This window comes from Atractosteus spatula, chromosome 26, assembly GCF_055471065.1.
Source record: "Atractosteus spatula isolate fAtrSpa1 chromosome 26, fAtrSpa1.hap1, whole genome shotgun sequence".
Classification (NCBI taxonomy): domain Eukaryota; kingdom Metazoa; phylum Chordata; class Actinopteri; order Semionotiformes; family Lepisosteidae; genus Atractosteus; species Atractosteus spatula.
In genome coordinates, this window is record NC_142731.1 from 10,937,110 (window position 1) to 10,950,023 (window position 12,914).

The 12,914-nt window shown below is 40.1% G+C and overlaps 1 protein-coding gene and 1 pseudogene across 1 annotated transcript in view; one reads left to right on the forward strand and one right to left on the reverse strand.

Moving 5' to 3' along the window:
* The first annotated feature begins 239 nt into the window (after window positions 1-239).
* LOC148814881 (ribosomal RNA-processing protein 8-like) lies at window positions 240-10,219 on the forward strand (annotated as a pseudogene).
* A 558-nt stretch (window positions 10,220-10,777) lies between these two features.
* dnhd1 (dynein heavy chain domain 1) overlaps window positions 10,778-12,914 on the reverse strand; it is a 67,009-nt gene continuing 64,872 nt past the window's right edge. Inside the window, exon 42 of the mRNA XM_088906322.1 lies at window positions 10,778-11,137. Within this exon, the coding sequence (XP_088762448.1) occupies window positions 10,778-11,137 (360 nt within the window). The remainder of the gene's footprint in view (window positions 11,138-12,914) is intronic.

Consider the following 12,914-nt stretch of genomic DNA (forward strand, 5'->3'; position numbering starts at 1 on the left):
AGCAGAATAAGAGAGGAGAAGGTCCAGGGAAAAAAGAACCCAAGGGCTCAGCAGCCAAAAAAGTTGCATTCAGAGGTGTTGCAGGATCAGCTTTGAAATCTCAGCCAGATGAAGAAGAAATAGAAACCAGTGGTTTGTGGGCCATTTCAGCAAGGAAAAGGAAAAAAGATCTAAAAAAACAGCAAGCCAAACTGCAGACGATACGCAAGGTGCTGGAATCTAAGAGAACAGGGTCCAGAATGAGCCAAAAGGAGAAAAAGGAGAAGAAAGTAACATCTGCCTTGCTAGCTTGCATGGAACAACAGCTGAAATCTGCACGTTTCCGTTACATTAATGAGCAGCTGTACACCTCCACCAGCCAGGAGGCCTACAGAATATTCCAGCAGGAACGTCAAGCCTTCAACAGCCTTCGATCATCGGGGATTCACTGCACAAGTGGAGCGATGGCCAAGCAATCCAGTTGACTCCATCATCAGCTATATCTGCAACAAGTAAGTGAAGTAAGGGAACCTTTAGGAGAAGTCAAGGTTCTCTGTTCAGGGTGCAGAGTGGAGTGTGGGTTGAAAATATCCTATTGCAGTTTATTGCTGCTATAATGCTTTTCCAGTGATAAGATATCATTGTAGTATTTCTGGGACAGTAAAACTATGTGGATTTCTGGATCCTTTCTAAAGTATACAAAAATAAAAGACTATCTGAAATGAAGGGAAATATTTGCAAGATTAAATTTTTGTTGTTAGAAGACCCTTTTAAAGAGCAAGTGTAACGGTAAATAGTGTACGTTGACTACGTGGTCATTTACTTGGTTGACAATTTTTTTGTCCTGTTTTAAAGCATTATGTCTGCTATCTGCATTTATTTTTTAATGGAAATACTTGATTAAGTTTTTGGACTTTTGACAGTCTTTGAAATGATAGAATGCTACAGTCTACTGTTAGTTTTCATTCATATCCCTTTTTTAGTGTGCATTAACTTTTGCTTGCTTCCACATATTGAACACCTCTCTAAAAGATCCAGAAAATCCAGGACTAGGTCCACTGTGCTCTGTGTTACAAGTAAATGATCTTGATTCTGATGTAGTCGGTCAATTTGGCACATTTGCAAAGTTCAAAATAAGAACTGAGCTTGAGGAATCGACTTACGACAACTGATTTAATTACTTTTAAAATATACTTTTTTTAGAGTACTCTATACAGTTGTAGTAGCCACATTAAAAAATGCATTGATGCGCTATAATTAATTCAAAGAATAAAAGTTTAATTCCTGGCCTCAGATGGTTTTACACAGTCAGGTGAAAGAAACTGAATCTATTTAGTCTTTAGCATAGGAGATCTGACAGGAATACAGTAAGCCCTTGGTTTTAACAGTTCTCGGTGTCATGGAAGTCTGAAGAGACGAACAGTGGAATGGCAGGAGAGCGATAAAGACCCTATGCGTAGCGGCAAGAAGGGGGTTAGCCCAGGCTCAGCTGTTCAGGAAATGCCGTATATTAACCTATGCCCTCAGGCCACGGACAGGAGTGACCTGGTGCTAGGCGGGTCTCAGGACATCCGAACGTCAATGTTGAGCGAGGAGCAGAGCAGAAACAGGAAGTAAATAGGATACACAACAAGACACACCAGAAAGACATGAATAATCACAGGGAACTAGGAACAGGACAGAAGTAGAGGGCCCTCTAGGTGTACTGGGCGTGACACTCGGATTCATTGGACAAAATCTGCTAAAAAGGAATTTTGTCTGTAAAATAAGATATACCAGACTTTCCAGCAATAACAGGGAAATACTGTTATTATGTTTATTACAAGTAATAAAATAAGCTATAATTATATAAACATCAGTTTAAAATTCAGGAATATCAATAGTGTGCTATAGAGGTAAGTCAGTTCCTGACACTGGGTGTTTGTTTTGTATGCAACACACGAAACATTATAAAACCAATTTTCATTGACTTTATTGTGCAATGAAAAACATTGTAAAAAAAAAGTAAAAAGATCCAGAAAGAATATATAGTATACATTTTGCTCATGTAATAGTGTATTTGCAGGCTGAAAAAATGTGATTTGTGATTTAACAAACATTCAGCAATAAAGGACACCCTTCCCCCCTATTAATCCATTAAACCAGGGGCTTACTATATTTAAAATTCTGGACAAGACTTTCTTTCTGACCAATGCTTAACTTAAGACCTGAGACATAAGTAAAATGATAAAGATAATTGAAGGGAGATGTCAGGAAGCAGTTTGAAACATATACTGTAGTTGTGAGGGGTCTTAAACAAAGTGACCAGACATTTCGTTGAAGTTAAACACAAAAGTGAAACAGCTGAATGAGATCCTTGAATTAATAAACTACTAGAAGCCAAATGAGCTTCACAGACCAAGCGGTCTCTTCTCATTTGAAACCTTTCTTTTGTTATTATCTTATGATGTGCCTACATTAAAAGAGACTGCTTATAACATGGCTTTGTGCTTCATCTTACAGGCCCTCTTCAATGGTTGTTTCTGATTTCGGCTGTGGCGATTGTAAGATTGCACGCAGGGTGAAAAACAAAGTGCATTCCTTTGACCTGTTGCCCATCAATGATCTTGTTACCGTCTGTGACATGGCCAGTGTATGTTCATGCCTCTCCCTCTGCTTTTCTCACCCTTCAAATGAAGAAGGCTGCACTCAGCCCTAGTGTGCTTAAACTAAATCCTTCAGATTTCTTAGTCACGTTTATTGAAGCAAATGCAATCAGAGTAATGCAATATAATAGATTCCTCACCTGTCACCATGTTTATGTCTCAGTGAACATTTCCTCTCACAGGTCTTTTCTCTGTACGTATATTCCCAGATCCCTCTCCTAGATGGCTCGGTGGATGTCTATCCCTCATGGGGACAAATACTGGTGATTTTTTGGTGGAGGCTAACTGTGTGCTGGTGATAAGGTAGGACGCTCTTTTGCCCTCTAGTAGAGCAGAGCTGGGAGAGGGCAGAGTGCAGTGTGGCACATCACAACCACTGGAACACCATTACAGGGTCAATCTAGTCTGCTCACAAGACTTTTTGTATGACCAGATTCTGATAGAAGAAGAAAATGCTGACTCTACAAAACATATTTGCTTCCATTTCCAAATGGCAATGACTTTATAAACAAATGGGGGTTTAAGAAAATTGTGAAAATCAGGATTTGACCAAGCAGTTTAGGTAAATAAGTGAAATAAATTGTTTATATCCCCCCCCCCCCAACTGTGATTTCACTATAATATACCCAAATGGTTGGTGTAATTGGAGGCACATTAATTTTTGTTCTCTTGCACAGCTTTGGTGAGAAGACACAAACCACACTACACACAATAAAACATCTCAAGAACAATCTCAACACACAAGAACAACTCTCTCCAGTGAGGTTCAAATACTTAACTCCAGTCAGGCTTGGTTTGGATGATCATGAAGTATGGGCTCTTGCTGGCACAAGTTTCAAGTCTACACTCATCCAGACTCCTGTCTGTCCTCCCATTCTTTTTCTTCTTTTTCCTCTCTCTTTGTGCACTTAATGTGATCTTAGATTGTGTGTGTCTGTACTGCTCCTTGACAATCATTAACCCACAACTTACCTAAGTATACTAAGGTAAACGTTACTACATTAGTTTTTGCTGAAGGGACCCACCAGACCTCAGCACACATCCTCTCTGCTTTGAAGCTAGAAGTGTTTACTCTGCCAAGTGTTACAAACTTTATCTAAAATTCAAGAGACACGTCTTAGTCACCTGTGGTGTCACAAACAAAAACTTTGTGGGAAAAGTTTATGTATACTCACACCACACTTTTCTTTCTTAATTTTCCAGGAGTTCTTCTCCATTCCTTCCATCCGTTTATCTTTCAAACCCAGTCCGTAATCGGTTCTCTTAATACTTATTCTATCCAAGTTCCAAAGTCCATAAAGCAACACAAATCCGAGCCACAATCTGTAAACCGTAATCCTTGATTCCTCTCTTTCTCCCTCCCAAAACGCATTCAAATCCCTTCCGGGGCATTTAGATTTTGTTTCCTGATGAGGCTCAGGATGCATCTCAAAGACGGTTTTCCGAACTCATACATCAGAAAGACTACAGAAACCAAAACTGTCCTGCAGCTAGGATCACACCTTCCCCCTTCTCTTAACGACAGACTACTTTTCTTCTAAATTTTCTCCATTCATTGGAAGTTTCATTTCACACCTCTCTGCACCCATTCTGACTTCACACCTCTTGATTGGCCTCTCTTTCTATCCCCTGCTCTCGCCTCTCACTCCTCCTCTCTCCCAGCCTTTGTTCTCCCGCTATATTACCTTTGCTTACTACCTTATCTTTCTCACACCTGAAGAAGGCTCCATGGCTGAAATGTTGTGTTTTCTTTCTTTAAAAGTTTTCAAAAGTAGCTCTAAGTTTACACAAGAAACTAATGAAGAAACTAATGAGGATATAGATGTGTTACCACTGGCTTCTGCCTGTGCAACTTTGAAGTGACTGTCACCCCAGTCTGTTTCTGGATCATTTGTCAGGCAGTGAATCTGAAGAAAAGGTACAAAAATGAAGGCTAAAGGGCATCTAAGGAAGTTGGAGTTAAAGTTAAAAAGTGCATAGATTAGGAAAAGGGGCACAAAAATGGCTGTTTGGATATCCCAGTAAGCACTGCTGGTTTAGTCAGGAAGTGGAATGGCATTACACCACCCAGACACTGCCTAGAAAAGGCTGTTCATCAAAACTGAGCATCCAAACAAGGAGACTCTCAGCCACCGAGAGGCCAACAGTTACTTTGGAAGACCTAAAGAGTTCAGTGATTGAGAGTGAAGTAAAGGTGCTTCAATCAACTGCATCACTCAAGTCGACTCATATAAAAACTTAGGTGTACGCATAGACAGTAACCTGTGCTGGACTACTCAAGTTGAGAGTGTTTGCTCCCAAGTTCAGCAGCGCTTATATTTCCTATGAAGACTAAGAGTGTTTGGGGTTAGACAGAAAGTAATGCAGTAACATTTAAGAGTACTTTTACTGTGCTGTAATCGAGAGCATTATCAGAGATGGTATTACATTGTGGTTTGGTAATCTATCAGTTCATTTAAAATCGCAAATTACCCGCCTCATCCAGACAGCTTTGAAGGTCATGGGAGTGAAACAGCATCCCTCCCTGCAGACAATCTGTGAAAAATCCATAATCAAACAGGCAGGAAAAATTATATCAGATCCTTCCCACATCCACAACTCTGAATATCAACTTCTTCCTTCTGGCAACACTTCCTTTGTTCCACTATCCATTAAATCTGTCAATGCAAATGTCAAGGATAAACACATTTTTTTCTCTTACCACCCACTTGAGTGCAATATGTTTTGTGAGGTGTTATAAATGTTACATGATGTTATGTGTTATACTGTACATGTGCAATGTTTTTCTTATTTTTTGTAATAGAATAATGTGCAATGTTTTTCTCTGTTTGCATTCTATTTAAATGTACAGGAGTGCTGAGTGTCCATAAAAAAATTCCCTCAGGGGACAATAAAATCTTACCTTACCTGACCTGACCTGACCTTATCAAATCAAATCAAGAGCTCTGGCCTGTATCAGAGGGTGCAAGAAAGGAGCTGTTATTAAAAAAGAACTATCACAAAACCGCTCTGAAGTTTGCCAGATTTCACAAGAGTATCCAGCTAAGATTTTGGAAAGGGTTTTGTAGTAAGATGAGACAAAGACAGATCATCCTGTGGTGATGCTTCTCATTAACAGGGACTGGAAATCTTTTTAAAATTGAAAGAAAAAGAAATGGAGGAAAGAACATGGAAATAATGTAAGCGAACTTGTTGCAGTCTGCTAAAAAACTGAAACTTGTGAGAATATTCACCATTCACCATTTGGAGTTACTTAAGAATAAAAAGGTGAATCACCTTGAGTAGCTCAGTCAAAGACCTGCCCTCAACCCCATTGAGAATCTATGGCATGATTTGAAAGTTGTGGTCCACAAGCATTCTCCCAGAAACTTGAATCAGCTGGAGAAAATCTGCCAAGAGCAATGGGCAAACATCACTACCCAGAGTGTAAAGCTGGTAGACACCTGCAATGAAATACTTGAAGCCGTTATTGTGGCAAAAGGTGGCTGTAATGCAAGCAGCACATATCAGTTTTTCACTTTTTAAAGATATTTGCAGACAAATAACTAATTTTGTCTTTCATGTTTGAGCATGTGAGTTTGCAATAAAAATACTGATTGGAAAAAATATTTAAGTATCATTTTTAATCTAGCAACATTAGAAAATGTATAAAGGGTCTGAATACTTTGGCAAGGCATTGTTACTGTATAAATACTTTTTAAATTTATGCCCAAAACTGGTTATGTTAACTGGTGGAGAAAAGTGTCTTACAGATGAATTTCCTTCACAAATTAAATTTCTCAGGAAAACAGAGCAGTGTTCTTAAATATTTATGATCAAAACCTCCCCTTGAATGAATTTCAGTACAAAGAGAATGAAAGTTTATTGTATTCTTTTAAACTTTAGGTCTGATAAAGCTGTCCTATTACAATGTGAACTTTTTGTGTGGTAGGTTTTGTCAGTACTTCATTGATTGATGAATTGGCAATTCAATTAAAAATAAGGGTTGTCTACTGAAAGCCTCTGAAACATTTAAGAACTTATGTATCATGTTTAAGAGTACCTGCCAAAGGAGTTTGTCTGCCTTTACAAGAACTTAGTTTTCTGTGGGCAGCCTAACATTGTTTTGTCATTAACTTCATACCACCCTTCTTTGTGCAGTGGTATCCTGATGATCGCTGAGGTAGCCAGCAGGTTCGAGAATGTTCGCAGCTTCCTACTGTAAGTGCTGTAGCGGCAAGGCTTATTAAAAATACAGGAATTAAATTTGCTGCTCCCTTACCAGTCCCTCTCTCCCTCATCTCAGTGGGGCTGGATACAGAGAGGCCATTCCATTTGGTTCACATTTAAGGTGTTTTTCTAGCTGATAGAGTTTCCTGATAAGGAACAGCTCCCAAGGCTGAGATTCACCAGCCACCCTAATAAATGGTCATCTCTGGCGCCTTACTGTCTCTGAGAGTTTCTTTGGGAGATTCGGATCCCAGGTTGTTTACAACCCTAATGTCAGAGAGCATAGTTACTCATCCTCCACCTCGATCAGCGAATCAGGAACTGGAAGGGCAGGGTAACCCCACATGGGTCTGGAATGCCTGCAGAACATTCAACAAATGAATGACCGTAGTTCCTCCAGATAAAACAGGCAGCACAAGACCCAGAAGGGGCTCCTCCAGGACGTTCTCAGACTCATCTCGGACAATCACGTAACGGCCAGTGTGTCTGAGTGCCAGGACTTTACTTTATTCTAAGAGTCGAGACCGGAGGTCGCCGTGCGTAACCAAAGGATCCGCCTGAGGTTAGCCCAGCAGCAAACCTCGTGAACCCACGCGAACGCTCACCTGATCAACGAGTGAACTACGGTCGGGTCTGTGGACAGCTGAATCTCAGGATTCAGGACCAGCGCTACATCGGGAATGAACCGGTCTTCTTCCCGTCTAAAGATTGTGACTTGCTTGGACCCGCAGTCACTTTCCATGTATAAAATCTCTGCTAGTTCAGGTAACACTAACTAGCTGGTCTTCAGAGAGTCACTGTCAGCGCGTCGCAGCAGACATCTCTCCCTCCTTCTCCCCCACCTCACGCTGGGCCAGAGGACGCCGATCGGACTTAACAACAGCCTGCCGCTGTTCCCTTGTGTCCGCGGGAGATCTGAATCCACACAGATTGGATGAGTATTCAACATTCTGCATTAAAGCTCGAGAATTCAATTGTTACCTCAACCCCAGTTGATATCAATTTAATTCCTATGAGTGATATACTTGCTTTTGATGAAGAAATCCGTAGACGATGTAGGGTGGTGGATGTGGTTGAGAAGATGTGAGAGGCGAGGTTACGGTGGTATGGACATATCATGAGGAGGGACGTTGAGGAAGTAACAAAGAGGGTAATGGAATTTGAGGTGGAAGGTAACAGGGGAAGAGGCAGGCCTAGAAAGAGATGGATAGATTGTGTGAGAAAAGATATGGAGGTATGTGAAGTGAGTGAGGAAGATGTGCTCGACAGAGACAAGTGGAGAAGAGCATCCAAAGCAGCTGACCCCAGGACAGTCTGGGACTAAGGCTGTGAAAAAGAAGAAGAAGAAGATATACTTGCTTTTGAGTATCTAGTGTAGAAGTTGTAATCAAAGCTCATTAACGAAACGGTATAAATGAATGGTATACTGAATGTATGTCCCTCTTGGTATTTGTAACTCTTCGTTATTGAATATATACCTTTTGTATTCTGCTAACCCTCACTCTTAAGATCTATTATGTTTATATGCACATTCTATGTATTAATAAATGTATTGTCATGTATTAGTATCTGTGTGTGTGCGTTGCTGAGTTCTTCCGCAAGGTCGGTTTTCTAATAGCCATCAAAGAATCATTTTGTGACTTACTGCTACAATTAATAACTGTCCCAGTAAATGCACAAAACCCCTACAGTGCATTGTCTACTCTTGGGTTCAAGTTAGTCACAAAGGTGAAACTTTTTGTTAATAAAATCAACGCAGGTGATGTGTCTGCTTTCCCAACTCTGGAGAACCATCTGCACACATATGGTGTGGAACTTGATGCTGCTGTTCGAGGTGTGATTGCAGTGCACCTCTTGTCATTGAAAGAACAGTTTTCAGAGTATTTTCCAGTTGAGGCCACACCAGAGTGGATCAGGAACCCCTTTACTGTTGATGCCGAAGGAATACCCAAGAATCTCTCCTGTGCTGAGCAAGATAAGTTGCTCGAGTTATCATCTGATGCGACTCTGATGTCAGAATTGAAACGACAGTCACTGTTGCATTTCTGGATCCAAAGACTGAGTGAATACCCAGCCCTCTCATTAAAGGCTGTGCAATTTTTGATGCCTTTTGCTACTACCTACGTTTGTGAGAAAGGTTTCTCTGCTCTCAATGCAATCAAGACAAAGTACCGCAGCAAAATGGATGCGGAGCCAGATCTGCGTTTGAAGCTCACTGCCCTCATCCCTGGCATTGCAAGGCTTTGCTCAACTAAACAAGCTCACCCCTCTCACTGAAATGGTAATGGTAACACTTATAATATTTTTATAAGTGTTTCTATTTTTATTATATGTGTATGTGAGAGTGTGCGTGCACGCTCATGTTGGTCATTGAGATTTTCTGTGGTTCCTATGGGAAGATGACTGGTAGGTGGTACTTGGAAGCTTTGGTTTGATCAGGGGTGGTACTTGTTATGTACTCAAAGTTCTCAAAGTTTGAGAACCACTGTGCTAATTGATTAGTGTAATTACTAATGTTAATGTAGAACCACAACTACAATTATCTATGGCTTATGCATGTCCTGTGATAGGGATTCTGAATCAATCATATGTCAATGTACTTACACTGAGCTACAGGGTTCAGGCTGAACTCTGATAATACTGATTGGTTATGAGCTACCCAGCTGTCACAGGGATTCATCAAAAGTGGCTGCATGCTGTTGACTAAACAGTTAAGGTGGTCAGGATTCAGAAATGGTAACTTTGGTCTGCCATACATTACAGTGCCTGTGAGTTTGCAGTTAGAGTTTGCAGTTTGCAGTTAAAGGGGATTCCCAACTCTGAATCTGTTGGTACTTGTCCAACAGATGCTGAACTTTATAGTGTACATTATGAGACCTAAATTGTGAAAAATGCCAGATAGACAGAGGTCTCAGGGTTTCAAAAGGGTGTTTATACTGTCTTCATTCATACCGGTGTGTGATAAAGCCAAGAAAACCGATGTGAAACAGAAATTCTGTGATCAGTGCTGTACTGTTTGTAAATAATTCATTGATTTGATTACCTTGATTATTGAATACATACTGAATATATTTTTTAATTTTATTTAGATTTTACTGAAATCCAATGTGATTAACAATACAGAGTTCTGTATTACAGGGGTTGATGAGAAGAGATGTAACTGACTATTCCAAAAAACTATTCCACAAAAAAAACAAGTCACACAATTGTACATTTTGTAGTTGCTCTGCCTTTAACTATAACCTGATGTGTTCTCTTTTTCTCTTTTTTAGGACACTAGTAACTGCTATTTCTACACTTTTGAGTTAATCACGACAAGGGAATCTGAAGGGAAAAGCCATACAGCAGGTCTGTAACTAAAGCCCTGCATGTACAAGAAGAGATGAAGAAAGACAATTGACAGTGTAGTTTGGAAACCAAATGGGCTTCAAAATGGCTCAAAATGGGCACCCCCCCAGTTAACTACAGTGGACACATAGCCCCTAAGGGATGGGATTCTTGGTATATGTCTTAGTGATACTCACAGCACAGAGAGACATTGAACTATCACAGTTATAAGACTATGATCTTTAATAATAAATGTATCTTGTCAATTGATGGATTACTAATGAAGCCATAATACTTTATTGGAAGGTTACTACAGTTTACAGGTATTTTCAAAGTAATATTTATTTTAGATATGAAAAACATTTAAATGTGTATGTGTGTATATATCTAATTGTGAAATGAGGAAAAGGGATAATCTTAAATAGTAACATATGTAATCGATGAAATACCTGTGGAAATGTGTGAGCAAAGAGACTTCTATAAATGTAATGTTAGATTCAAGACTTTTTCAAAATTGTTCCTAAATTTCACTGTATTCCAAGTTTATTGAAAGGTCATTTGTTTTATATTAAAAACAATTATTTAGCCTAGATTATTTCAGTAAAAGATGCTGTTATTTAAAGGTCTGCGGTCAGTTGCCCGATTATGATTCTAACTCGTCTTATCTTGCAGAGGGTGGGGGGAAGCTTGGCTACCAGGGGGATGTAAGTGATTATGTCCCTGTGCTTGAGATCCCCAGGGATCAAGTCCTTGTACACAGGGCAGAAGTACAGGGGAAAAGAGGAAGGGCTGCTGGTTGCTGTGGTGATCTCTGCTGTGGCTCTGACCCACACCACCGGCAGCTGGCATGGCTGGATGGACAGTGTCTCTTGGACAGCACCCAGACATGTATCCCACAGTGCACTGTGCAGCTCTAGGCCTGTGATGTAGATACCGCTGTGTGGCGGAGATGACGGAATGGCGCTGGTTTTGAGGACCTATACAAAAATTAGCAGATTGTAAAGGACATATATATATATACACAATACAAGATTTCTTGTGTTTCAGGTAATCCCATTTAAAACTGCTCCTCAGCTCTTTTATTCTCTATACTGACCATTTATCTTTTGACATTGTGCACCTACCAGTTGGAGAGTTTACAGGGATAGCAGTTGAGGTTACTGAAGATGTTTAGCTTTCTGTTATTCACAGACTATATTTTACAGCACTCAACCTGCAAGGACTCATAATAAACCATCAAATTAAAGATTAAATGCACTCCATGTTTTTTTAACTGGAACATGTCTCTCCACGCTGTCTGTTCCAGTTTGTGCTTTGGGTGTGTGGCTTAGAGACAATTTTAGAAAATAATGCATTTTGTTGTGATAAAAATAGCTGTGGTTGATTGCAATTAGTTCTCTTGATAGGTAAAAACACAGGAGAATTTGTGTAACTGTCTAATTATGGAGGGAGGCTAGTCACTGTGAGATTTAAGAGTTATTGCTCTGGGAAGAACAAGGGTAGCCGACAGCCAAGGGAAGGCTGGCGTTTGAGCCCTGACTTAGACTAAGATGCTTCTCATAGGATAAGAATGTAAGGTAAATATTACAAATGAGAGGAGGCCTTTTAATTTGGTACAGTGGATATAAAAAAGTCTACATACCCTTATTGAAACTGCAGGTTTTTTCTAAATAAAAGCCAGAAATCAAGATAAATCATCTCAGACATTTTTCCATCTTTAATGTAACCAACAAAATTCAAGAGAAAAACAAATAGATAATTATTAGGAAAAATAATTAAAATAAAAAAACCTACAACCTGGTTGCATAAGTGTGCACCCCCCAACTAATACTTTTTGGAAGCACCTTTTGCATTTATTACAGCAGTAAGTCTTTGTGAATAAGTCTATATCAACTTTGCACACGTGGACATTGCAATTTTATCCCACTCTTCCTTGCAAAAAAGTTCAAGCTCCTTCAAATTGCCAGGGGATCTGCCAACCCTCTTTAGGTCATTCCACAGATTTTCTATGGGATTGAGGTCTGGGCTCTGACTGGGCCGTTCCAAGACTTTGATCTTCCTTTTCTGAAGTCATTCCTTGGATGTGTGCTTTGGGTCGTTATGTTGGAAGGTGAAATACCTCTTCATATTCAGCTTTCTGACAGAGGCCTGCTGTCAGGTTTTGTGCCAAAATATCTTGATATTTGGAGCAACTCATTATCCCATCTATCTTGACTAGAACCCCTTTCCCAGCTGAAGAGAAGCAGCCCCAAAGCATGATGCTGCCACCACCATGCTTTACAATAGGCATGATGTTTTTTGGACAACATGACAATGAGAAGCTGTGTTGTCTACAGGCCAAACATATCTTTTAGAATTAAGGCCAAAATCTTTGTCTCATCAGACCATAAGACATTTTCCCACATGGTTTGGGGTGATTGGATGTAGTGTTTTGCAAAATTTGGATGGGCTTCTTTTTTTGTGAGAAATGGTCTTGCCACCCTACCCCGTAGCCCAGACGAGCAGAATACAGAAGATTGTTGTCACATGCAAGGAGTGACCAGTACCTGCCAAAAATTAATGCAGTTCCTTTAATGTTGCTGTAGGCCTCTTGGTTGCCTCCCTGATAAGTTTTCTCTTTGTCCTGTCATCAACTTTGGAGGGTTGTCCTGATCTTGGCAATGTCCCTGTGTCTCCACTTGTTGATGATAGTCTTCACAGTGGTCCATGGTACATTCAATGCCTTTGATATTCTTTTATACCCCTCTCCTGATC